At 42.4% G+C, this 23,142-nt stretch overlaps 1 protein-coding gene across 2 annotated transcripts in view; it reads left to right on the top strand.

Moving 5' to 3' along the window:
- Positions 1 to 22,333, top strand: part of ABHD2 (abhydrolase domain containing 2, acylglycerol lipase) — a 38,784-nt gene extending 16,451 nt beyond the window's left edge. For both annotated transcript variants that reach the window (XM_069867132.1, XM_069867131.1), the window contains exons 4-11: positions 2,380 to 2,555; positions 4,109 to 4,276; positions 7,118 to 7,301; positions 10,801 to 10,893; positions 12,569 to 12,679; positions 13,915 to 13,984; positions 14,827 to 14,911; positions 15,935 to 22,333. In XM_069867132.1, the coding sequence (XP_069723233.1) occupies positions 2,380 to 2,555; positions 4,109 to 4,276; positions 7,118 to 7,301; positions 10,801 to 10,893; positions 12,569 to 12,679; positions 13,915 to 13,984; positions 14,827 to 14,911; positions 15,935 to 16,131 (1,084 nt within the window). In that variant the 3' untranslated portion in view covers positions 16,132 to 22,333. The remainder of the gene's footprint in view (positions 1 to 2,379; positions 2,556 to 4,108; positions 4,277 to 7,117; positions 7,302 to 10,800; positions 10,894 to 12,568; positions 12,680 to 13,914; positions 13,985 to 14,826; positions 14,912 to 15,934) is intronic.
- The last annotated feature ends 809 nt before the right edge of the window (positions 22,334 to 23,142 follow it).

Raw genomic sequence — 23,142 nt, 5'->3', positions numbered from 1 at the left:
AAGTCTGAGTACGTGCTTTCCTGCCTATAGGATGATTGTTTGAGTAACATCTTTTTTTCAGCTGTTTGCCATGAAGAATGTTGGTTTCACTACAAAACAATCTGTACTAGCTATTGCTATGAGCTCTGATAGTTACGTTTTCCAGCTGAATTGAGAATGAAAATGTCTCTGGAATTGTTTTTCACATAATCTTACCAAAATGGAGAGTCAGCAGAAACAGTCTGACAGATGCTCTGTGAAGGCAAACTTGTTCATCAACTGAGGAGAGCTCTTACTGGAATGCAGTGGTATAGAGGCATGACTTTATTCTTGACAAGGCTTTGGAGAGTTTTGTAGCAGGTTAAATTGGCAACTTGGTAAATGAAAGTCTAGTATTTTTAATATTATTGATGCTACTTTTGCATCAGTCTAAGCTGAGTTTTAATCTGTCTTAGTTTTCCTACTTATTATGCATGACCTATGCAATCTGGGAAACTTCTTTTCCCTTCCCTATTGAAGTCTTGTGATGTTCAGTCTCCTGGAGCCTGGATCCTTAAGGGATTTTAGGATACCTGTCTCGCCCTAAGCCTATTGCTTAAAGGCTGATGGGCAGTAGTAAAAGAAAAGATAGGTGAGATAAGAAGCTTCTGTTCCAACACTAGCATGTATTTCAGAGCTTTAACCGCTTTATTTTTAAGGGCGGACTGAGAGGTATATTTAACATGTTTAAGTAAGACTAAGTGGGAGTACAAGTCTGTGCATCAGAGTACTGTCTGATGTACATTACTCATGCTGGAACTTGACCTTTGAGTATTTATCTATGCAGAGTGACTAATGCTGGTGTGTCTTTGCACACAGGATGATGCTTAAACAACTGACTAGAGTTTGTGTAGAATGTTGAGTATGTCTCCTTGGTCCTTAGGATGCTCAAGATGCTAACTTGTGCACTCTGAAGGGAGCAAGGAGTGAATGCATCTTTGTCCATAGGGCTTCACACAGTTTTATCTTTGAGGGAAAGTTGGAACCCACATGTGGCTTGTCTATCATGAGTGGTGTCACAGGGATTCCTGCTTTGGTTTTAGTAGTGTCAGAGTGCAGAAGCAAGGTTTGTCATGTTCTGGTGGATTATAGGCTTAAACAGTAAATCTGAGCCCTGGGCTGCCTAGTTTTCTGTGAACAGAGAAAAACATGAAAGTATATGATTTCAGCTTCGTGTGGCCTCAAGAAGTGGAAGGGAATAATTGCAGGAAGCCCTAATTACACAACAGAGATGCAGTTGCTAATCTCTCAGGATCTCCAGTGGTGTCAGCGGCTCTCAAGCTCCTTCTGCATACCCTGCTCTGTGTAGCAAAGACCACAGCTCCTTAATTGGAAGCATGTCTCCTGGGACTGCTGTTCCACTAAACAAATCATTTATGCTTTCCTGTTGAGAGCTGATGTAACTATCTTTTTCAAGTCTTGGGCTCAGTCTCTCCTTTGCAGATTGGCCAAGTGACTGCCCACCACCACCAGCACATGGGCATCAATAAGTTTACTGTTAAAGCACTTGCAGCTCTGCTTGTGCTAGAAAAACCTGATAATTAAGCCTTTAACCCCTTCCAGCTAATAGCAGTGTTTCCCTCTGTGTCTTTTTTGAGTGTCAGTAAGCCAGGAAAGGAAAGATAATCTTTGTCACCTGGCTTTAGTATGCCCTTGATAAACATAATTGGTAGAGTCCCCCCCTCTTATGTAGAAAGGGATTTACTCTTCAGTGGAATTTGGCCAGTTCTGACAGGTCCTTTTAAAACTGTCTCAGCTTTACCTAATTCTGCTTGAGAGGCAAAATCCCCCTGTACCATGCACTTCACTTAACTGAGAAAAGCCATTCTGTGTAAAATCATCCCAGCCATCAATTTTTGGAGCTTTCGGTGTTTTAAAACTTGCTTATAAATCCTGTTGTCTCTGCCACTGGCTTGTACAGTCAAATGCTTACGCAAGTTCATGTGGCTGAACCCAGCAGGCTTCAGTGTTTCAATTGAAACAGATTTACAACACTCTACAGGTTTTGGAGGTCGGTTTAGTTGGCTAGCAACATGCTGTCCCAATCTCACTGAGGTATAAGATCTCAGTGTGTTTGGTGAGAAGTATTTGTGCATGTAATGTTTCAATACAGAGGAATGTCTGGATTTTGGCTGCTGCTGCTGCCATTGGTGATAATTTGTTGGCTTTTGAGTGTATCGGTCTCTCCCCTTGTGTAAGGCTGCAAAGATCAGTTCTGACAGTTCAGTTACAGGAAAAAACATTTAATATTTGTAACTATATTTGGTCGTGAGGGAGTAGATTTGTTATGGGAGTGCTTATCTGCTCTCAAAGGCTCATTAACACAGCAGGAACAAGCAATTAAATTACTGCTTCTTTCAGATACATTCCACCCTTAATCTGGGGAAAGAGTGGACATATTCAGACTGCCCTTTATGGAAAGATGGGGAGAGTGAGATCACCACATCCATATGGACTTCGCAAGTACCTCACAATGCCAGATGGAGCAACAGCCACCTTTGATCTCTTTGAGCCTCGGTCTGAGCACTGCATCGGAGGTCAGTCAAACCGCTGCTGGCTGTATCTAGCTAACCTTGATTCTGTGCTCTGGGGATGAATGAGGACACTGCTGCTTGATTTAGCAGAAAGGATAGATGTTAAATCTGGTGATGGAAGGGGGCTGTTAAGCAATACCAACCGATGTGTGGATGCTGTAAGACTGTCTTGCTCTGTTCCTGTATCTCAGACGGCAGGAGAGACCTTCCTAGACTAATCAACTGTTTGTGGCAAGAGGTGGGGGAGTCGAGGAACAAAAGAAATTTTCCATAATTTGTGCCTCAAGTGAGAGGCTGGTAAAGATAAACTGGTGGTAAACCTTGTTTGGAGTACCCTTTGCCTGTTAAGCCTGTGGGATCATAAAACAGAGACCAGCTGCACAAGGTTCTTCGTAGCCTGGTGCATATGGAAAAGAAATTAGTTTTCATATCCCCCTTAGAAACGGTTTGTCAGTAGTCTTTACTAATGGTAGATGTTTCAAGATCTGCATGAAAACAAACTCCATGTGCATAGCGTGTGAAGGAGTCCAGACATGAAGAGAACACCATGAAAAAGCAGAAGATCATGGTGACTCCTTACAATATTAAGTATGTACATTCAGAGTGAATTTTGGCTTTCAAACTCGGTTACTAGTAATAATAGCAACACTTAAAACTGAGTTACTGTGGCTTGATTTCAGAAGTACAATTTACCCCTGTAGTAGCTGATTTCATTATAAGCCCATGACTCCCATTTGGCCTTCAGAAAAAAGTTCTTAACTGTCAGTGTTGAGATCCTCATGGTATAATGCTGCACTAGAGCACTTACTGTTCTCTTCATTGCTAAAGGGAATTTGAGCAGTGCTTTCTTAATGAGGCACAACTTCAAGTTTCTAGAGCTGCTCAGTGTTAGAGCTTTGCATGTAAGACTGATAGGTAATTTGAAGCGCATATGCTAATCCTGACTGTAATTTACTGTGCTTATTTGAATGGTAACAATTACTTTCTTAGTTGATTGATATCTTGTTAAACTAGTGAATGATGTCAGCAGATCAAATATCATTAGATTAACCCCAAAGCAGATAATAGCTAATGTCAGCTGGTCAGAATGTCTGTGCTTAAAGCTTCTTTTGAAGATCTGTTAAATCCAGCTTTGGAAGTGAAACAGGCAAAATAGTGTAGCCAGTCTTCTTGGTGCATGAACAGGCAATGGCCTCTAGAACTTACACACACTTAGGAGTCACAACAGACTGTCAGAAGGCAGAACACACATAATGTCAAAAACATCCTACAAAGGAAAGAACTTACTCTAGTTCTGTAGGTGCTATCTAGAGAGCTGTTTGGGCAGCTTTCCCTGAAGTTAGAAAACTTTGTCTCCTGTAACATGAATTACTTTTTCACATCTGTAGCATTAGAGCCGCCGGTCTCCTGTCCCACAGTGGATTTTTGGCAGACTAGTAAGATTTTTAGCTTGCTTCTGGTAGATGGTTTCCCACGGATCTGAAATAGAAACATTCTGAATTTCTTAATTTGCATGAAGTGACATTTACCTAACTTCCCTCTCTTTCTGTGCACAGAGGATGTCACGATGGTAATCTGCCCTGGGATTGCTAACCACAGTGAAAAGCAGTATATCCGCACTTTTGTTGACTATGCGCAGAAAAATGGGTACAGATGTGCTGTCCTGAATCACTTGGGGGCCTTGCCAAACATTGAGCTCACTTCTCCCCGAATGTTCACATACGGTAGGTACTTTATGGCAACTGAGGACCTATTTTCAAGCTTGTGGAATTTCTAGGGCTTGATCAACCTCATTTGGCATAACACAACTGCTGTATTTGAGTGAGGATGATAATTTTGTAGTGTTTCTTAGGAAATAAACTGAACTTACATGTGAAGAAGAGGGAAGAATAATAGTGGGATTCACTTTACACATGTTTCTTAACCAAGAAGGCAGCTTTTGGGAAGAAAACTTCTAGCTGCAGGTTCTTTTTTTTTAAGAGCCTGCTTAAACTGTTTTAGAGATGCTGAAATGTCATGTTTAGTGGAATGTGAAACAAACCTGGCTCTGGAGAATAAACATTACTTCTGAGGCTTTGTAGGCTCTAATATGAGGAGCTTGTACCAGCCTATCAAGAAAGCACATTTCTGTCCTAGAAGGGACACGTGAGGGTTGGTCCCTGGATGCAACACAAAATGTCAGGGAACAGCAACAGTTTCATGGTATGACAGTAAAGCTGCAGAAGCAGCAGTGCTTAACTACCATAATTTTGGGGTTTCACCTTGAATATAAGGAAATATTTCTTAACCTAGAAATCAAAAGGAATAGAGGATTTGGAACTGTTAAGAGTGTCTTCAGCTATTCTTAACTGCCTTGCTAGCAAGTAACGTAATCTGCATAGAATGTAGCCTTCTTGCCTGTGACCTGATCCACTTGTTCCCGAGTTCTCTTGAGCCCTCATGTCCTTCTCTCCTGTAAATATCTATGGATACCTTACATCAGGAGTCAATTGTGGGTTTAGCAGGCTGGTGTTAGGTTTGTGGGTTTTTTGTTTTGTTTTTTAAAGATAACCAAGATACTTCTAAAAGTTTGCATTAATGGTCTGAATGTTTGTCTTGAACGGCTGTATTGCCAAAATAGAAATATTGTGCTTTGAGAATCTGAGTCTGGCAGTCAAACAGGCTATAATTCTTTGCTTGTTTTTACTTTTCCACTGAGGAATAGTTTTTAATATTTCAGGAATACGAACAGCTTCAGTTTGTATCAAGGCCTTAGGCTGCTACTGGCTTTAAGCCTACCATGTCTTGGGAACTAAGCTTGACCTTCTTAAGGCATTTGGATTTTTTTTGATAAGAGTTGAACTCTTTTCCATGGAGCTTCACTTTAGACCTTGGAGTTACTCAGTAACGCCTCTCAAGACATACTTTTCTGACTCTTTTACAGCCTTGGAAAAAGGGCAAGGAATGCCTAGCACTTCCTTTGAGTAAGACAGTAAATCACTTGGCAGAGTTGCTTGTTAAGTGGAGTGCCAGCAAGACCATGAGCAGACTTTACTCTGCCTCCAACCCAAATATCCCAGTGTCCTTCTAGCTTTTGATGGATTCCTGATGTATTTGTTGAGCAGGTAGCCTAAATCTGGGATTTGCTGAATCCTCTAGCCTTTACATCAGCCTTGACTTGTTGCTAATCTGGTTTCAGATTTCTGAAATAGTTGCCAGGTGCCCTCAAATTATGAAGGCCAAACACTGAAGCATTCTGACTGCTGGCCTCTTACAGAGAAATCAAGAGTAACGCAATGTTTGTCATCTTGAGGAGAATTGCTCATTAAGAGTGTTCACAGTGGAGTGCCCAAGCCCTGCTGAAATGCTCAGCCAGAAGCCTGCCATTTCATTGAAGTAAACACAAATCCTAGTGCTCTGTCTCTGCTCCAGAGCTAACTGAAACCTGAGTGTTCCTAGGAAGGATGCTACAGCTGGGGTGGGGAACATGCTGGAGCAGTGTTAGGGTAGAATCCCAACTCTTGGGACTTATCTCCCTGGGTGAGTTCCACAGGGTAGAGCTGAGATTCTGACTCTAGACAGGAATAAATAGCTGGAGTTTTATTTCTGTTGTTCCTGAGGTGACTCCTTGTGTGGCTTGCAGTCTTAAATCCAATGGGAAGGTTAACTAAGTGCATACAGTTGCTACTAGTATACTAATACCATTGGTTTTGCAGCTGTTTCTCTTCATGTTTCCTTTTTTCAAACTTGGAGGCTGGAGAAACATCTGTAGGTACTCAGGTGTTGCATGTGTGGAGGCCTCCAAATCTGCCAAATGACTTACAAACTCGAGTACTACCAGAAGCCAGATCCATCAGTGCCTGTGGGGTGCAAGTCAGTGTTAGCTGAGAGCAGAACAGATCTGTGTAAAGGCACTTCCTTTTTTCCTTGAAAGGGGGAAAGGTGGGGGTACATGTACATCTTCTGGAAGGCTGCAGTTTCTTTACCTCTTCAGTGGCTAAAAAGGACAAGCTGCCTATGCTTAAACCTTTCCCCCTGATTCTGGAGAGCACCTGTTTGGTCAGGCTCTGCAACAATCCACTGAGCGTGTCCCTTCAAGCCAGCTCTGCATTTCCATCCCCTTCCTGCATCAGGGTGGATTTAAGGACCCATGGCAGCATTAGCGAAAGCGAAGAGGCAAGCTACTTTCCCAACACACCCACTGAAGTTCAGGAGTGGCAAACTGCCTCAGGAAGGTAATGATGTGATCTCTTCTTAGATAGTAATGTCAAGCCCAGAGTTGCTGGACTCTGCTTTTTAAGCTGCTTTAGAAAGGAAGAGTTTGGATTGTCAGATTAGCTGTTGCCATGACTTTTAAACAAGTAATTTCATCTTACTTGGGCACTCTGACAGAACTAGGCGTGAGCTAAGGTCCCCAGGACTCATAAAACAGATGCATGAACATGTGAGGATCGGAGCTCTTAAAACCATAAGGTTATTGAAAAGAAATAAAGGATAAGAAGCTGGACTTAAAATACACAATTGAAGCTTGAAGTGGGAATCAAAGTATGTTAGAAGATGGTTCTTCACTTTGTCCTTCTTTTTAGGTTGCACATGGGAGTTTGGTGCCATGGTTAGTTACATCAAGAAGACCTACCCCCAGACCCAGCTGGTTGTGGTAGGCTTCAGCCTGGGTGGGAACATCGTGTGCAAGTACCTGGGAGAGAGCCAGGCCAACCAGGAGCGAGTCCTGTGCTGTGTCAGCGTGTGCCAGGGGTACAGTGCACTGAGGTAGGTTTGGAGACTTATCCATGATGGTCTTTTCTGGGGATGCATGTGGGAGGGCATGGTGGCACTTCTCTTGCACTGAGCTGCTGTGACAGGTGGCAGCGTGCAGGATGAAGGAGCAGTCAAAGCTTTGTGGGTCTGGCAGCACAAATAGTTTCTGTCAACAACGTGTATACAGGTACGTGCTGGCAGCTTCTGACCTGTGTGAGCTGGCCTACCTCTGTCTCATTGCTACAGCATGCAAAGAGGTGTTCCCTGTGCAAAACTGGTGTAATTAATCTGGCAAGCCAGGCAGGGTGACAAACTGCTGAGATGATGCCAGCCTTGCAAGCAATAGTTACACTTTCTCATCACTAAGCATCCCTTGATTCATAATAGCTTGTCTGGCTTGGGTGTGCGGTTTCACCTGGTGACTCTTACCTGGGGAGATTGGAAAGACACAGCTGTCAGTCCATGCTCCCCTCTTACTGTGTGTCAGTGCTGTGCACTGATGATGTGATGGAGAGGCACTTGGAACTGCACTATGCATTTGGAGGGTGGGGAGGAGAAGGCTTATAGCCCTAAATTGTGCTTAAAATGTTAACCTGTGGTTCCCTACCTGGAAACCAAGGATGTAGTGATTTACCAGAGTTGTAACAGCTCCACCTAGTGCTTGCACTTTGGTTTGCTGATGAAGGATCTGGGTGCAGCGCTGCTCCTTGAGAACTGGTGGCTCATTTGATATGCGTTACCTTTTCATGTGTAAACAGCTTGTTAAGAATAAAACAATGTAACTGGGCGAGCTACTAATTTCAAATTTTACTGTCTATACATATAGACAGTTACTAAGGTGTAGTTGACTTTACAGTAACTTAACTGCATTTTTGAGCCCTGAGGCTATTTTGAAAGGCAAGAGAGGTTGTTGAGACTAGGTTATTTGGGTGAAGAACCTTTGGGGAGACAAAAATGGTGAAACTATGGCAACCTTGTGGGAGGCTTGCTGTGGGACTTGGCCTTCCTGCCTGATGAAGGCAGCTGGCATTCTTGATGTTGCTGATGCCTCTGCCTGTACAGAGACTAGTTTGATATTTAGCAGTGTGAAGACACTTTTTAAGAGTAGCTCTTACAGGTGAAAGAAATGAGCTTTTCTGGAAGAATTAAGTAGTGACTAGAAGGTTGATATGTGCTTCAGTAATATTTCATCATACCTAATCCTTCTTGAGATCAGATGCAATAACTGCTAAAAGAGTGTATAATCTACTGCTAGGTCCCTGTGACCTCACACCCTTAAAATCTGAACAGATGCTTTCAGGAACAGTTTTTCTGTTTTGTTTCAAGTAAAATGTTCTTAGTTGTCTTGGGGTTCTGACATGGAGCACAGAGTATCCTTCTGAAGTCAGCTATTCAGCTGCAGCCATCAGACAGTGCTTGCAAGGATTACAGCAGGTTGTGGTCCATTTGGTTTATCTTCTGCAATATTGTATTTCTGTTCTCCAGAATATTGCTGTGAGTAATGCTGTTCCCTAAGCAGATTTCTGTACTAGTATATCATGATGTGATGGTCAAATAGGAGGGCAAGGACAGCCTGTTTAATAATACTGTTCTGGGATATTTGTGTGGAGAAATAACAGCTACCTGTCTGACTTCAATATGCAAGTCTTCGGTGGGTTGTGTCGATTGTTAAGCTCTTGACTCCACCTGCTGGGTAGACATCTGCTAACAAATCTCCAGTCACAAAAACATCTGCTATGTGTTACTGGGCAATTGGCAAGAAAGCTTTTAACATCCTGTGTCTCCCTACCTAATATCTACCTCTGTTTTTAAATGCTAATTAGCTGAAGAGCTAAGAGAGAAAAATATGAGTAAATATCTACCAAGCAACAGACATGATAGGAAGGGCCTGGTGCCCTGGTTATAGGATTGGGAGGGAGGTGGTAGAAAGCACTTCCAGGTAGAATGGTTAAGCCTTAGCCTTCCTGGGCTTGATCCAATAAATTAAAATAACTGGCCTTGTCCTCTGTGAATGTGCATTACCCAAATAGACGTGACCAATTAGTTCACAGTTCCATTTTTTTTTATTAGCTTTTATCCCTCAACTTTAGGAAGTGAACAGGAAAATGTGGTGGTGAGCAAGGTGAGCCAGGGATCTTAAATATGAAAGCTTTTCCAGACCATCAAGCATGAGCCCCATAGACAGACATAATAAAGTAGCAGCAATACTAGGATCTGCCAGAAGAATGAGGCTCTTAATGAATTAACACGGAGTTTGGGGAATTCGTTTCCTGAGGCTAAGCAGGGACATGTCGTCTTATACCTTAATCTCTGCCTGCCCAGGCTTGATTTTACTTCTTGATCTTGTGGAATGCACCTTCACCATAGCTACATGCTGTGGGGAGATTCCTCAGCTTTGAAACCTGTGCAGTCCTCAAAATACCTGAAGCTGCCTTTTTTCAGAACTTTTAGCTCTTAGTATTAGGATTACCACTGTCCACCACAGGAACTGCAGCTTTGACTTCGCACACCTTGTAATAACTCAAAAGGTTTGCTTGGAAATTCTTTTGTGGAGAAAGAAATGTGCATCTTCCTGTCTTCCTTCATGCCCTTGCCCTAGCTTAAACATGGTAGTGTAGTCTGGCTAGACAAAATAAGTTATTTAAAAAGAAAATCCAAACTTCAGCATGGCATACTAAAGAAAACATAGTTTGCTTAGTTAGCTTTTGCTCTTGTAGAGGACTTGCAAGTCATGCTAAATCTGTTGTAGCTTCCACGGTATGTTAATGTTTAAATGGTGGGAGTACTTCAGTAACTGAAACTGCTTCCAGCATTCTTGGGCTGCTCAGTAAATGATAGTGTGTCTCCTCAGTAACAGCAAACCCTGTTAAGAGTATGGCTATAACCTGCCCATGACCCTGCAGTGTGAAGGCGGGCTGGTATCAGGCAGAGCTCAGACTTCTGGATTACTTTAATTCTGTTTTAACTACAAATAAGCTGTGAAGTACAATTCTGCTTTGAGGATAGGTAAAGTCTTCAACTCAGATGCCACTTGCAGCTGCAAGTTGTATCTATTCCTTGAGCTCCTACTAACGAAGCTAAAACAATAGTAGTGCCTCTGCATATTGGAAACATCTGCACAAATTCTTGCCTCTTCAGAGCTGATATACACAATAGACAACAGGGTTTTAATCCTTTCCTTGGTAGTCCCATTAGGTAAATTACATTCAACTTATGCAAAGGGATACTCAAATCCTCTTGTCAGTGCTGCAGATCTTGACTGTTGGCTCTTAAATGATCTGATCCAAACAGCTAATTGCATTGTGCAAAGTGAGGCTGCAGATCTGTTTTCTGATAATACAAACTTCATCAAAGTGAAGTCATTTCCTGGGAAAGGTTAAGCTGTGGCAGGGAAGGCCTGGAAATTTGTTTACATAGCCTCTAGGCTGCAATAAGATGTTATGGTGTATTAATCTGATCTTTCAAGATCTCCTTTAACAGCTTTGATTGTTCTGCATGTTGTTTTTTCTAGGGCACAGGAAACCTTCATGCAGTGGGATCAATGCAGAAGATTTTATAACTTCCTCATGGCAGACAACATGAAGAAGATAATCCTTTCTCACAGGTACTGCAGTACATCACTTTACACTGGTGGTATTGATTGGGTCAGTCGCTGTATTGGATTTCTCTTCTTGGTCCTTTAAAATAGGACTCCTGAAAGATTATAAATCAGTTCCTTGCTTGGTGGCCTTTAGATAAACCAACAGAGGAGGGGAGTCCATATCAATAAAATATACAAATAAGCTTTGAGTTTGTTAGAAGAAAGCAGGACTTGTGTTTGCCTTCTGAGCAGACTTGCTTAATGAATAAACAAGGATGTGTGCAGGAAAACATTGCAATTGGGCTTCAAAGTAGAGTTTTCTGCATTTGTTTCACTTCTAGCAAAAGAATTCCCTATTCAAGGAACGTCTTTTTCTGCCATCTACCCGAGGTAGGATGAATCTTCTGCATCTCCTATATGGGGCTGCTGCTTATTAAATAAGCAAATAGTCCAGCCGTAGTTCTGGCTTGTAGCTGTTCCTCTAGAAAGAGAATGTAGCCAGCAAAATACTTAGTGTTGCTCTTTCAGGAGTGCAAGTGTACTTGTGGTGCTATTGTGATCTTTGGTGCTTGCGTAACAAAGGAATGTGCGTGTTAAGCAGATGATGTAGCCAATGCTGTTGTTTCATCAATCAAAAGTTCTCTGGATATTTCTTTGTAGGGCAATAAATGTATAAGTACCTCATCTGTGTATATTTGAAGTTGCTTGACTTGCGGGAAAAGGAGGAGGATATCCAAGATACATTCCAATTAAGAGTGTGTGTCACTTGCAGACTTCTGGTTTGTTGTTTACACTCCTGTGCAGTGTGAAACACTTGTTGAGGGAATTAAGGCAACTGACATGTAGGATGATCCACATAATTCATTCCAGATCGACAAATATTTAGGCAACTTGACCAGATTTAATATGTCAAGTAGGGTAAGCCCCAATTAAAAGCCACTTAAATTCATAACCCAGAAAAAGCCGGTGCTGGCTTGAAGGCCAGTCTGTTAAGTAAACTTTTTTTCATAATCACTTGTGCTCCAAGGCAACTCCTCAAAATCAAACCTAGTCTCCTTCCTACTCTGCCTTGCAGCTGTCCCTGAAAGGGAATAAAAAACCCTTTCCAACTTGTGGCTTTTGTTCTCTTTATTAGGGGAGCATTTTGTTCTGGTCAAGGAACACATCCTCTCCTGAGGGCAATAACTAATTATGACAAGTGTCCATAGTAAATAACTTTCTGCTAAGATAATGCCCCAAGTCATTTCTGCTGTGTGAGCTAACCTAGTATCTGTGCTGAGGAGACTTTAGGGCCAGATGGTGAAGGTGATGCTATGCCCAGAACTTCTAGTGCTCCCACCCAAGCCACCCACAGGCTTGGTCTGGAGCCAAAGGACCCTCCCTCTAACCAAGCCTCTGTTCCAAATACCCTTAGTGCTGCCTATTCTAGGAAGATTCTTTTTAGAGGCCGCTCATGCAGTTTTTCCAGTATAACAAGGAAACACTTTTTTGTATAAATAGGTTACTAGGGTTTCTATTATGCCTTCCTGCAAAGGAAGGTGGACAAATAAGCTGTGCTTGTTGCCAAAAAAGCCTTGTGTATGTAGTGCACTTCTATTCTTATCTTGTCAGACTTGGTAAACTTAGTTGTCCTTGAACAGGTCATGGCTTTGCTGCCCTTGTGCTGTTTGGATGGTTTTTTTTGATGTTACTCTTCTAGGCACGTTCTTTTTGGAGATAATGTGAAGAAGCCACAAAGCCTGTCAGATGCTGATCTGAGCAAACTCTATACAGCAACATCCCTTATGCAGATTGATGATAACGTTATGAGGTATGAAGGGTGATTCTCTGTTACTATGTGGATCTCAAAAATAACTTCTTTCGAGTGCTGCTCTTCTGTGCTCCTTGCTGTGCCTGAAGGAATCTGTTAAAGTACAGTGCTGACAACCCTGGAATTCCTTCCTTGCCTTCACATTGAATAAAACTTACCAGAAAAAAAACCAGCTTACTATTGACAGTCACAGCCTCTGTAAAATCATCCAGATATGCATTTATCTGTAAATCTGAACCTGCAGCCTTCAGTAACATAAGAGGAGGCCAGCTCTGCCACAAGCTCTAACAAGACAGTGCAAAATGTGGAAAGCAAAACTGCTTATGAATGTCCCTTAGCTTTGCTTGAATTTTGAAACACTTTCCTCAAAAAAAAAAAAAAAAAAAAAAAAAACAAAACACTTCTGCCTTCTCAATAGACATTAGGGTTGATTGAAGTGATGCAACCTCTTTCTTTGTCACCTAAATTAATCACTGTTTTATTAAGCAGTAGCCTGTTACTGCCTGTCTTTGAAAGCAGCTTTTTCTTCAGTGGCAGTGTTTGTGCCATATAATGTTCTGTATCAGGCATTGACACCTTTCCAAAATGAAGCTGTAAACTGTCAGCTATACAGCTGTAACACCTTAGACTGTGAGTATTGCTGGCTGCTTTTTAAAAATCATCTCTAGGGAAATCTCATGGATAAGGGACAAGTATGGGAGCCCCTAGTTTGGGCCAACAGCTGTGTTGTCTCTCACATGAAAAATATCCACTGTAGTATAGGCTTACTGAAATCTTGATTTGGGATGGAGTGCTAAGAATTTGGCAAAGAACTAGAGCCACTGTTAATTCTGGATGGCTTGTAAGCAGGCCCTTTTGTCCAGGGGACCTTTGTGTTTGAGATTCATAAACTTTGGTGGCTTTGTGTTTGAAAAGACTTCCAGGTGAAGATGAACAAGGTGTAACTTTTCCTTTATTCCATACATACAGTTACTTAAGTGAAATGGGATACTTGAAATGTGGAGGCTGCTCAGCTTGCATGTTTGACTTGCCCATGCTATCAAAATGCTTGAGTAAGCACAAAGCATAAAGACATGTGCTGCCAAAGGTGAGATTTGCAGGGAAACCTGTGTAGGAAAAAAGTATTTTCAATGAAAATTGAGGCATCATTCCCATCTCTGTATGTGTGTCCTCACTTGGAAGGAAGAGTCACGGGGGTGCTAGCAGCAGATAATTACAAGTTTTCTCTATTTCAGAAAGTTCCATGGCTACAGTACCCTGAAGGAATATTACGAAAAAGAAAGCTGCCTGCATTACTTGCACAAGGTAAGCTCTTGCAGTAGGAACTGCTCTTGTACCTCCATTTTCCTACAGGTGAGAAAATGTACTGTGATATCTGTTGCTGATACCTAGACAGAAGTGTCTTAGCTGGGATTTTCAGAAGTAATCAGACACAGTGGAGTGGGATTTCAGTTCCTGCTACCTCTAATAATGGAGGTCTTAAAGAGTTTCTCTGACAGGTACTAGCACCCCAAGAATCTAGATAAAACCACACATTCAGCTGAACTGCTCTAAAGGTATGATGAGGTGGTAAGTGGGTGGTAGCATAGAGCCTGTGTTTTCAAGGAAGACTTGCTAAAGACTGGAAGAGACTTAGGACACTATCTAGCAGGCAGGTGCTTAGCAAACCAAAGTTCTGCAGAAGTGGAACTGGAAGATTAATTCCTCCTTGGATCTTCTGAGCCAGAGGATGGAAATGTTCCAAGGGAGTTTCCTGGACTTGAACCAAGGTGTCCATAACAGAGCTGGCACTAGCCATCTGATTTGCGAAGCAATACAGAGCAAAAAAGGGTGTAGATATTTGAATTCTGAGCAGGGAAGATTTGTGACTCAATCTGTATTTGCTTTGTTGCACCACAACCCCTATTGTAAAATTAAATTGGAAAAAAAATAAATCAAGGGCTGCAAAGTACTCCATTGGTGAAAAGCCACCGGTCTTAAATTTTGGCTTTCTGCTCTTGTGGTGCCTCTCCAGGTACAGGGCAATTCTCAAAGATTTCTTGAGTTAAGCTAAGATGCTTTTACAGTTGGTAGACTGAAATTTAAATACCAACCCCTTACTGGTTTTTGGTTTTTTTTTTTCCTTCCTGCCATGTTTCTTGATGCAGATTTATGTTCCTCTTTTGTTGGTAAATGCTGCTGATGACCCGCTTGTGCATGAGAGTCTCCTATCAATTCCAAGAGCTCTTTCAGGTATGTTGAAGCAGACCATTCCAGGTGTGCATATTTATGTACCTGCAGCTTCCTTATCACATTATGATCCATGATTTCAAAGCAGCTTGACTTGCCTCCTTACACCTCTAATCCTATGGGAGGTGTACTAAGCCTCTTTAAATTATCAGTTGCTAGAACTAACAAGGTTAACCTTGACCAGGAAGAACTTGAGTCCTTTCAGGCACTTTATGCTGTTTTGGGTTGTGTTGATAACCAGTAGGCTATGTTCTCGAATGGAAAAAATATTCCTTGTGTCTTCATTCCTCATTAAGATTTAGTAGAAATGTGGGTTGTTATAGTGATAGTCTTGATCAAGTACAGATCAACAGCCCCTTTGCGGATCAAGAGCAGGAGGGAGGGAGCACGCACGATAGCTGTTATGTGGTACTGAACTATGATCTCTCCTAATTGTGAGCTGTCTATCTTCGGCCACAAAAAACGCAAATTACCTTTAAAAGATCAAAAGAGGGAGTTGGCTGCTGCTTCATCACAGAAATGGCAGGCGAAGGGAGGGACTCAGGGTTCATTCTTTTTCTGATTGAAGGCTGAGAGCAGAGAATTTATCTACATCTGCTTCAGCCAGAAGCAAGCACAGTTTTCTCGCTTTACATGGAACAAAGTGGCTGACATACTATCAAAAGCTTTGGTGCAGTGTGACATTATTCAAACAGTCCTAGTCCCTGTGTATGAGTTAGATGCTCATTCTCTAATGAAAATGAGAGTTCTTATGGCAGTACCTGTATTGCCATAAGGGCCCTGCCAGCAGCACTTGTTTGAGCAATGTTCTTGTGCTGGCTGGGATTGGTTTCTGCAGACTGTCCTTATCTGTGAGGCAATAAGGTTATGTGCTTTGACTTCAAAGTAGCCACAGCCTTTGGCAGTGTGTTTGTTTCCTCCATGTGATTACTCTAGGTCAGATAGAATGAAACCATCTTAAGCTGTGATCAATTCAGCTCCAGGTTGTTAACTTTATGGAACTTTGTGCCTCCGTTTGTTTTACAGAGAAACGGGAAAACGTCATGCATGTGCTGCCCCTTCATGGAGGCCACCTGGGATTTTTTGAGGGATCTGTACTGTTCCCAGAACCTCTTACTTGGATGGATAAGCTTGTGGTACAGTATGCCAATGCCATCTGCCAGTGGGAGAAGACAAAGTCTCAGTGCTCGGACACAGAGCAATCTGTATCTGGCCAGGAGTAATTGACCCAAAGACTCTGGATCACTTCAGTTTATCTCCCCCTTGGGAACATTTTGTTCCCTAACCTGCTGCTTCAGGTTTCCATTCTTCTTGATATTCTATGGCTGGGGTTTGATCACAATGTTTTCTTCCAAAGTGGAGTTAAAGCTGAGGTTAATATCTGGTCAGAGCATCTTTGTGTTGTGTAGTCACTTGGGTTTGTAATTTACTGCTCTGCTAGAAGAATTAGGTTGCTGACTGTGACTTGTTACAGGGTTATTGAGTTAAAGACTGCTTGCTTAATATAGCACAAGCTGCAAATGTCAATCTCTTCACCTGCTGGTCAAAAAGTCGATCTGCAGCATTTGTTTAGGTGCAGATGACAGGGTAACTATGATTCTGTTCTCTGTCCCAGTGCTGGGAGCACCCTGTACCAAGCCACAATCCAGTGAGTGGTTCAGTCTGTAACCCACTAAAACGTGGCTTGGAAAAACAGATGCTTGACTGCAAGTGGAGTTCCAGCCTTGCACCATCCCAAGGGAAGCCTTTTAGTTTCTAGTAATGCACACTTACACAAGTGAATGAGTTTAAAAATATGTAACTCTTCTATGCCTCAGCTATCTGTGGACTGGGGTGTCTTTGTGCTGAGACTTCAAATAGAGAAAAGATGTAGGGTGGTAATACCAGTTAATGTTTCTATGTAAACCTATTCTCACAGCAAGGCCAGATCAGTCACCTTCTTGTCATCTTTGCCTTTTGAAATGTAGTCTTCTTTTTAGTACCAGATTATTGTTTGACCTAGGGCTTCTTTAAGCTGGCTCCAGCTTCCAAATGGAGACCAGTGATTAAGAATCTGTACGATCTTTCTGTGAGCTCAATCTGTTCTTAAGAATATTTCATGGAGAATTGTGTACTTTGTTAGGGATTAACTTTTGTGGGGGAGGAAGAGGGTATCTATTTAGACTTGCTCCTCTCATGTCAGGAAAAATCATACCAAAACTCCTCCCCCGAGCTTTCAAAGCATCAAATGATTTTCAGACACTTGACTTGCCTTACAGTTGCTGGGGAACTGGATGTCTCTAGCTCTGTGCAACTAAAATGATACCTTTGCATGACTAGCTACTTCCATATTTATGTATACACTTTAGGGTTACTGGATCCAGCAAGACACTGGGCTCTTCCTCACTTAAATTCCTTTTCCACACCCATACATCCTCTTCTAATTACAATATGTACAAAGTGAAGTGTGAAAGCTGTTTGAAGGAAAGTTGCCTTCTCACTTGTGTGTTTCCCTCAAGTGACTGTTGTGGTCTTGTGCCAGGATGGTTGTTAAAGACTAGTCTGTCCCCTAGAAGGAAAGTTGTCCCATGACAAGCAGGAAACTGAAGCTTTGTGGTCAAAATATTTAAGTTTGTTCTGGCGGTATTGTCTCATTAATCCATCCTTAGGACTTCTTTATCACAATGTCACCTTGTCAGTTAGCACTTTATTGCTTCAGGATTCATCTGTGTTCCAGGCACTTTAGTTTATTGCTTAAGGGCAAAACAAGTGGCAAGATTTCAGCCTGGTGATATAGGGGAACAAGCCTTCTGGACTGCCCTGTCCCTGAACCTTTCAGTAGGCTGAAGAAGTGGGAGGTTGTTCTGGTAAAGCAATAATTAACTGTTGTAGCAAAGATGTGTTATCATATCAGGAAATTCTTTTCATTTTGCCTTAGGCCAGACACCTTGGCCTGTTATGATGAACTGTGGCTACCTGCACATTCTCCTTCCTGGTAAATCCAGGTTTCATTTTTTTCCCCACCTCCTCAAAGAAAAGATGTGACCAAGTAAAGTGCAAGACTTGGCCATTCTTGTGGCTGTTCCTTAAGAACTGTTTTAGGGCATCAGTTTCCAAGGATCTTCTTAGTTGATGGATATCTTGTCTCTGTTATTCTCTTATTTGTGCTGCATCTGTATATTACTAAAATCTGTCATAAGACACTTCAGATTTTTGCTTAAGTGTTCATATAATATTCATTGGATGTGACTTAAATATCTTCTTGCTTCAATAGAAGTGGAGTGTAAACAAGGCTCATATGCCTGAAATAGATACAATATAAATTAGGGCATGTAGGGGTATTTTTTATCTCCAGTGGGTTACAACTCTAGAGGTGTTTTGACTTCCCTGGTCTGCTGCAGCTGTGATTTACACAGGTCATGGCTGTCTGCCTTAAAGAAACAAAACTGCCCTTCCTGTGCTTCACGTCTTTCCTCAAACCAGCTTTGCTGTCCTGAGTATCAACTTCAGACAGCTCTAGAGGAACAGAAGTTGTCCTTGACGCCAATACTAATGTTGAAGTGACACCATATGTGGATACCTATGAAAGGTCAGTGTGCATCTCATCTCCTTTGAGAGCAAAATATTGGCCTTCCTCAAGCTGAGAGCCCTGTCAAAAGCAGGGGCTCTCTGCCCAGCTCCCCAAGTGGCTGAAACTCTGCCTTCCTTTCAAGGACCCCAGACTGGCAGAGCAAGCCACTTCTTACCTGGGCAGAAGATGAAAGTCAAGAGGGTGAGAAGTGTCTGGGAAGGTTAGTGCTGAGGCAAAGCAAGTGTCTTGCCTCTGCTTTTTGGCCAAGTCATACCAGTCCCTCTGAAAGCAGAGCTTTGACCTAGGAAGCTTTTTCTTGGGGGAAAAAAAAAAAATCCTCCTATTTTGTAAAGATCATTCTTGACAGACAAGGCTTTCAAATGGGGTTTTCTGTTCCTGAAGTATGAAGAACCTACCTTATCACATGTACCTCAATTTCAAACTGATTTCACTACTAAGGCCAGTCAATCAATGACCCATTTTGAAGCCAGTCTCCTAAAATGAGGTGATGCAACTGGGCAGTTCTCAAAGCAGCAGGAGCTGTGGGCTTTGCCTAATCAAACAGAGGTGTTTCTTTAAAGCTGGAGAGCCTTTTCAAGAAATACTTTCTGCCCTGCAACCCAGAAGTGCCAATGCTGTGGACTTCATGAAACTCAACTACAGAAATAATATGGATTCTGTCTTGGTCCTTCAACCTGTTTTTGCACTTGCATCTACAGTTGTTCCAACCACTTGACTTGACCAACTAATTCTAGCCTGTTTGGGGAAGAAGAGCTTTTGTTATGGCTTGTTTGTGTGAGGCTTCTAGAGCCTGAGGTTCAGCTTGCTAAGCTTGTTGTAGGTGGAAGCAGTGAGAAGTCTGTTCTCCCCATCCCACTCAATTTGCTTCTTTCAAAGTAAGACTCATGGTGTCAGACTTGCAGTAGTAACTTAGTTCTTGGGGAAGTGGGAAATTATGTTGCAGTATGTTATCCAAAGGGAATCCTGTGTTAAATCTTGCTTCTGACAGTGAGTGGCAACTGACACCTGATGCGAGTACCCCAAGGTCCATGCAACTTTTTCCAATTCTAATCAGAGATAGTCTTCTCTCTCATAGTAAGACAATACTAGTCTTTTAATACAGACAGGTGTTCTTCCTTTGCCCAGTGAACTCAACCTTAAATGCAGTCCGAATTATGAAGTCTTAGAGGTGAGGTAGTCTTTCTTCTCTTGTCAAGACGTGAGGTTTTTGAAGCGTGCACTTCTGTCATTGCAGTGTAGTCTGATAGCACAGTTCAAGATTACAGCATGATGAATTTGTCATGTGCTTTGTTTAGTTTCAAACTGGGATGAGAAAAAGCCTTAGCAGAGCTCTTCTACTGGTAGTCCTGTGTGGTATACATACCTCTTCTCATCACTGGATGCAAATAGCACTTGAACATAAACCCTAAGGACACTCTCTGTCAGATAGCAAGTTGCAGAACTACTACTGTTTGATGGTAAGGCTGGTCCAGCCATCACTTTTGTCAGTATCTAGAGGGACCTGAAGCTTATAGGTGAGCAGCTGGGACTCGCTTTTACTGAACACAAGGAGCTTATACCTTCCGCTAGATGTGATCTGCTAGCATTTTTAATGGTCCCTTGGTCAGCTTCTAAATTGAAAGTGTTCTTGGGTGGGTCTGGCAGTGTTGTAGCTGCTCTGTAAAGACAAACACTTAAACTTCCCTGCAGTCTTTTACTGAGTGTTTTTCTGCAATTCCTGTTTATGGAGATACAGGTTACAAAGACAGGATGTTAAGCAGATGTTGGGATCTATTAGCTCTGTTACTGAATTTAGCCAAGCTACCTGTGTCTCATCTGTCCTGAGTCTGTCACAAGTTCCTAAACCACAGCCCTTTTTGACATGTGGTGCCTTCCTGTTTTTAATCTTCTTTTGTTGACATCTCCTTCATTGACCCATCTAGAGACTTCCATAACAGCTCTGTCAGCTTTGGGGGGGGCTTTGCTTTTTAGTAAGTGGATTTTCAGGCACTAGGTAGGGAGACAGCTCTGGCAGTGTGCACTGTACAAGTGTGCCGACTTAAAGGACTTCTGGGGGCAGCCTACAACCAGCTTCAGTATGTTAAGGCTTAAAATAATATACATAAGCAGTGGATCGTTTTCAGCACTCTGCTTCTCTAGCAGTAGGGATTGAGTATTGTTTGCTTTGCTTAATATATGACTCGTTACCTTCCAGTCCTGAAATTATGTCTGTCAACTCTTCAGCAGTGTAGCTGGAGGTAGATTGCCTCAACAGTAAAAGCGGAGAATAGCAACTTCAGGATTTAATTGCCAAACAGTTGAGTCGCCTGAATTGCTTCTAGGTTTTTCAAGAAATACCATGCCTGTCTGAATTGTACTGAAATTCTTCATAGCCTTTTTCAAGGAGACCAGAAAAGGCCCTAGCCTTGTGTTGCATGTACAAGTCATTTGTTGTGAAGAACATCTTGTTTCTGGCTTGAGTCTTGTTCCATGTGTCCTTATTCCTTTGGTAGGTAAGTTCGTTGGGTAGGTCCTGGAGCCGCAGATACTCAAAGCAGTATCTCAGGGCTTCTAGGTGAATAGCAAACAGCTCTTGTTAGTGTGACGACTTGCTGAGTTTTCTTACAGCAGCAGTGGCCAAAAGAAGGGGTGCCTTGTAACCGTACCCCTTTTAATGCTGGGAGTGTCTATTCTACTGGCCTAGACTTTCTCAACTTTTAGGGGAGCTTAGCTGTAAGTGCCATCAATGAGTCAAAGCAGTTGCCAGCTTTCCATGCTGTGGTGGAAGGGTTTCTAGGTTTATCTCAAACAGTTATATTTTGAGCATCTGTTTTCTTGGTTTTGCTGGTTAATCAATGGACACAAACACTGCAATCCAGGGCAGCATTTATCAGGTTGGATCTGCTGGTGTTGAACAGCTTTTTCCAAGTCTCTCTTGATACTCTCCAAGGCTCCATTCCTACAGCCAGTAAAGGCTATGTCCTTTCTTCTCACCAAATGGCCTTGTCTAACACAGGTTTTAATGTCAGTAAGGAGCCTGATCCCGCAAGGTGGCTCTACACAAAGCCTTTTTGCTTTTGTCTGAATGACAAGCTCACGTGGTCTATCTCTGCTCATGCAAGAGCTTTAATCATGTACCAAACTTTCTTCTAGGATTTCCACAATAGCTCTGCTGGGATGTCAACCCTTCTTATGGCTCCTGATAATTGGGAAGTCTTAAGTAAAAAAAGCCAAGCAAAACCCACTTGTTTGATAGAACCAAACCCTACTGCTTAACCCAAGTGAGCAGTGTTCCAGAGGAGCTTGTTTGCTCCTTGTGTACAGCTCAACGATAATTCCCAGTGACGGATCACTAGACTTTCTTGTTGAGAAAGCATAACCTCTTTTTCTGAAAATCCTAAAGTGAAGAGGGGTGTGGAGAGCTCAGAGAATAGACCTGTGCCCTTTTAGCTTTGTCCATTCTGGTGTGTTGGAACAGGCTCAGTGACTTCCAATGTTCATGGTGAGAAGCTTACTATGAAAATAGGTTAAAATTGGCAAAATTATACTCTGGAACCATCTCTAAATGCTGCCCTGAAAGACTTGTATACTGAGACATCCTCCCTGCCATGTTCTGAGTCAGATTCTCTGGAGCTGACTGCTGCAGGGGAGATGATTTGCAACTAGCAATGCAATTTTTCTATATCTGCTGATGTTTACCTTTAAAAATGTATATGAATATATAAAACAGCGTCTTTGATTTTGTTTTCTTTAATTTTTGTTCTTGTGTGGTGTAAAATGAAGGTCATTGCAAACCAAAATGTAATTTTGTTATCTTTGATTCTGTGGGGTTTCTTTATTTAAAAATAAAGGACTTGTTGAAGTTTAGTGCTCCATGTAGTGACTGTGTGTGATGTTATTGGGTGGTGATGTCCAGCTGTCACTCTTGACAGGCAAAGCAGCCGTGCTCTCTTACTTGCTTCATCTACAGTAGGCAGAGGATCATCCAGGGGAACATATCAATCTGACAGTGTTGATTAAAATGCAGCTAGGTATCTAAAGATGTTCCCTTGGTTATGAGGTTTGGACTAGTTAAAGGAGGAGCAAGAGGAATCCTTTAGCCCCAGCCCTTACATGTGAATTTATTACTGTTCACCAGTGCTGTCTAATCAAAGACTGCCTTGGGGGAAGGCTGTCCTTGTTTCCCTGTGGTATGCACCAAGGCAGGAGCTGGCTTCTTGCTCCCTTATTCCAGACAGGACTATCTTTATCAGAAACTCTTCTTCCATCAGCTCTGGTGCTGCCTCTATGCCTACCTTGCATCTACCACTGGCTAATCTAGTGGTAGATGCAAGGTACCTCTTAATTGTCCTAGGAAATGTGAATGAACTCTTCCTTTGTGGGCCACGTCTCAAGCCTGCACTCCTCTCTTTCCATACTCCTTTGAGGGGGAGGACAAGAGGGGTGGCAGTCTTCGGGGTGTCTTCTCCCTGTTTCACTCCTTCCATCAGTTGCAATTTCCATGCCCACCTTTCACAGACAGCTTTCACCAGGCAGCAGAGCTGAAGTGAGAGTTAGGTAGATAGCTACAGCCCCCATGCAGTCATATTTAACAGCACATGGGTGATGTGCCAGCTTCCACCACCACTGTCCTCTCCAGCTGGAGCCTTCCTCTGCCTCTCTTGTTCCTGAGTGGGATGAGGAC

This window comes from Phaenicophaeus curvirostris, chromosome 12 (assembly GCF_032191515.1).
Source record: "Phaenicophaeus curvirostris isolate KB17595 chromosome 12, BPBGC_Pcur_1.0, whole genome shotgun sequence".
NCBI classification, from domain to species: domain Eukaryota; kingdom Metazoa; phylum Chordata; class Aves; order Cuculiformes; family Cuculidae; genus Phaenicophaeus; species Phaenicophaeus curvirostris.
Note: the sequence above shows the minus strand (reverse complement) of the source record. Positions and strands in the feature narration are given on the sequence as shown.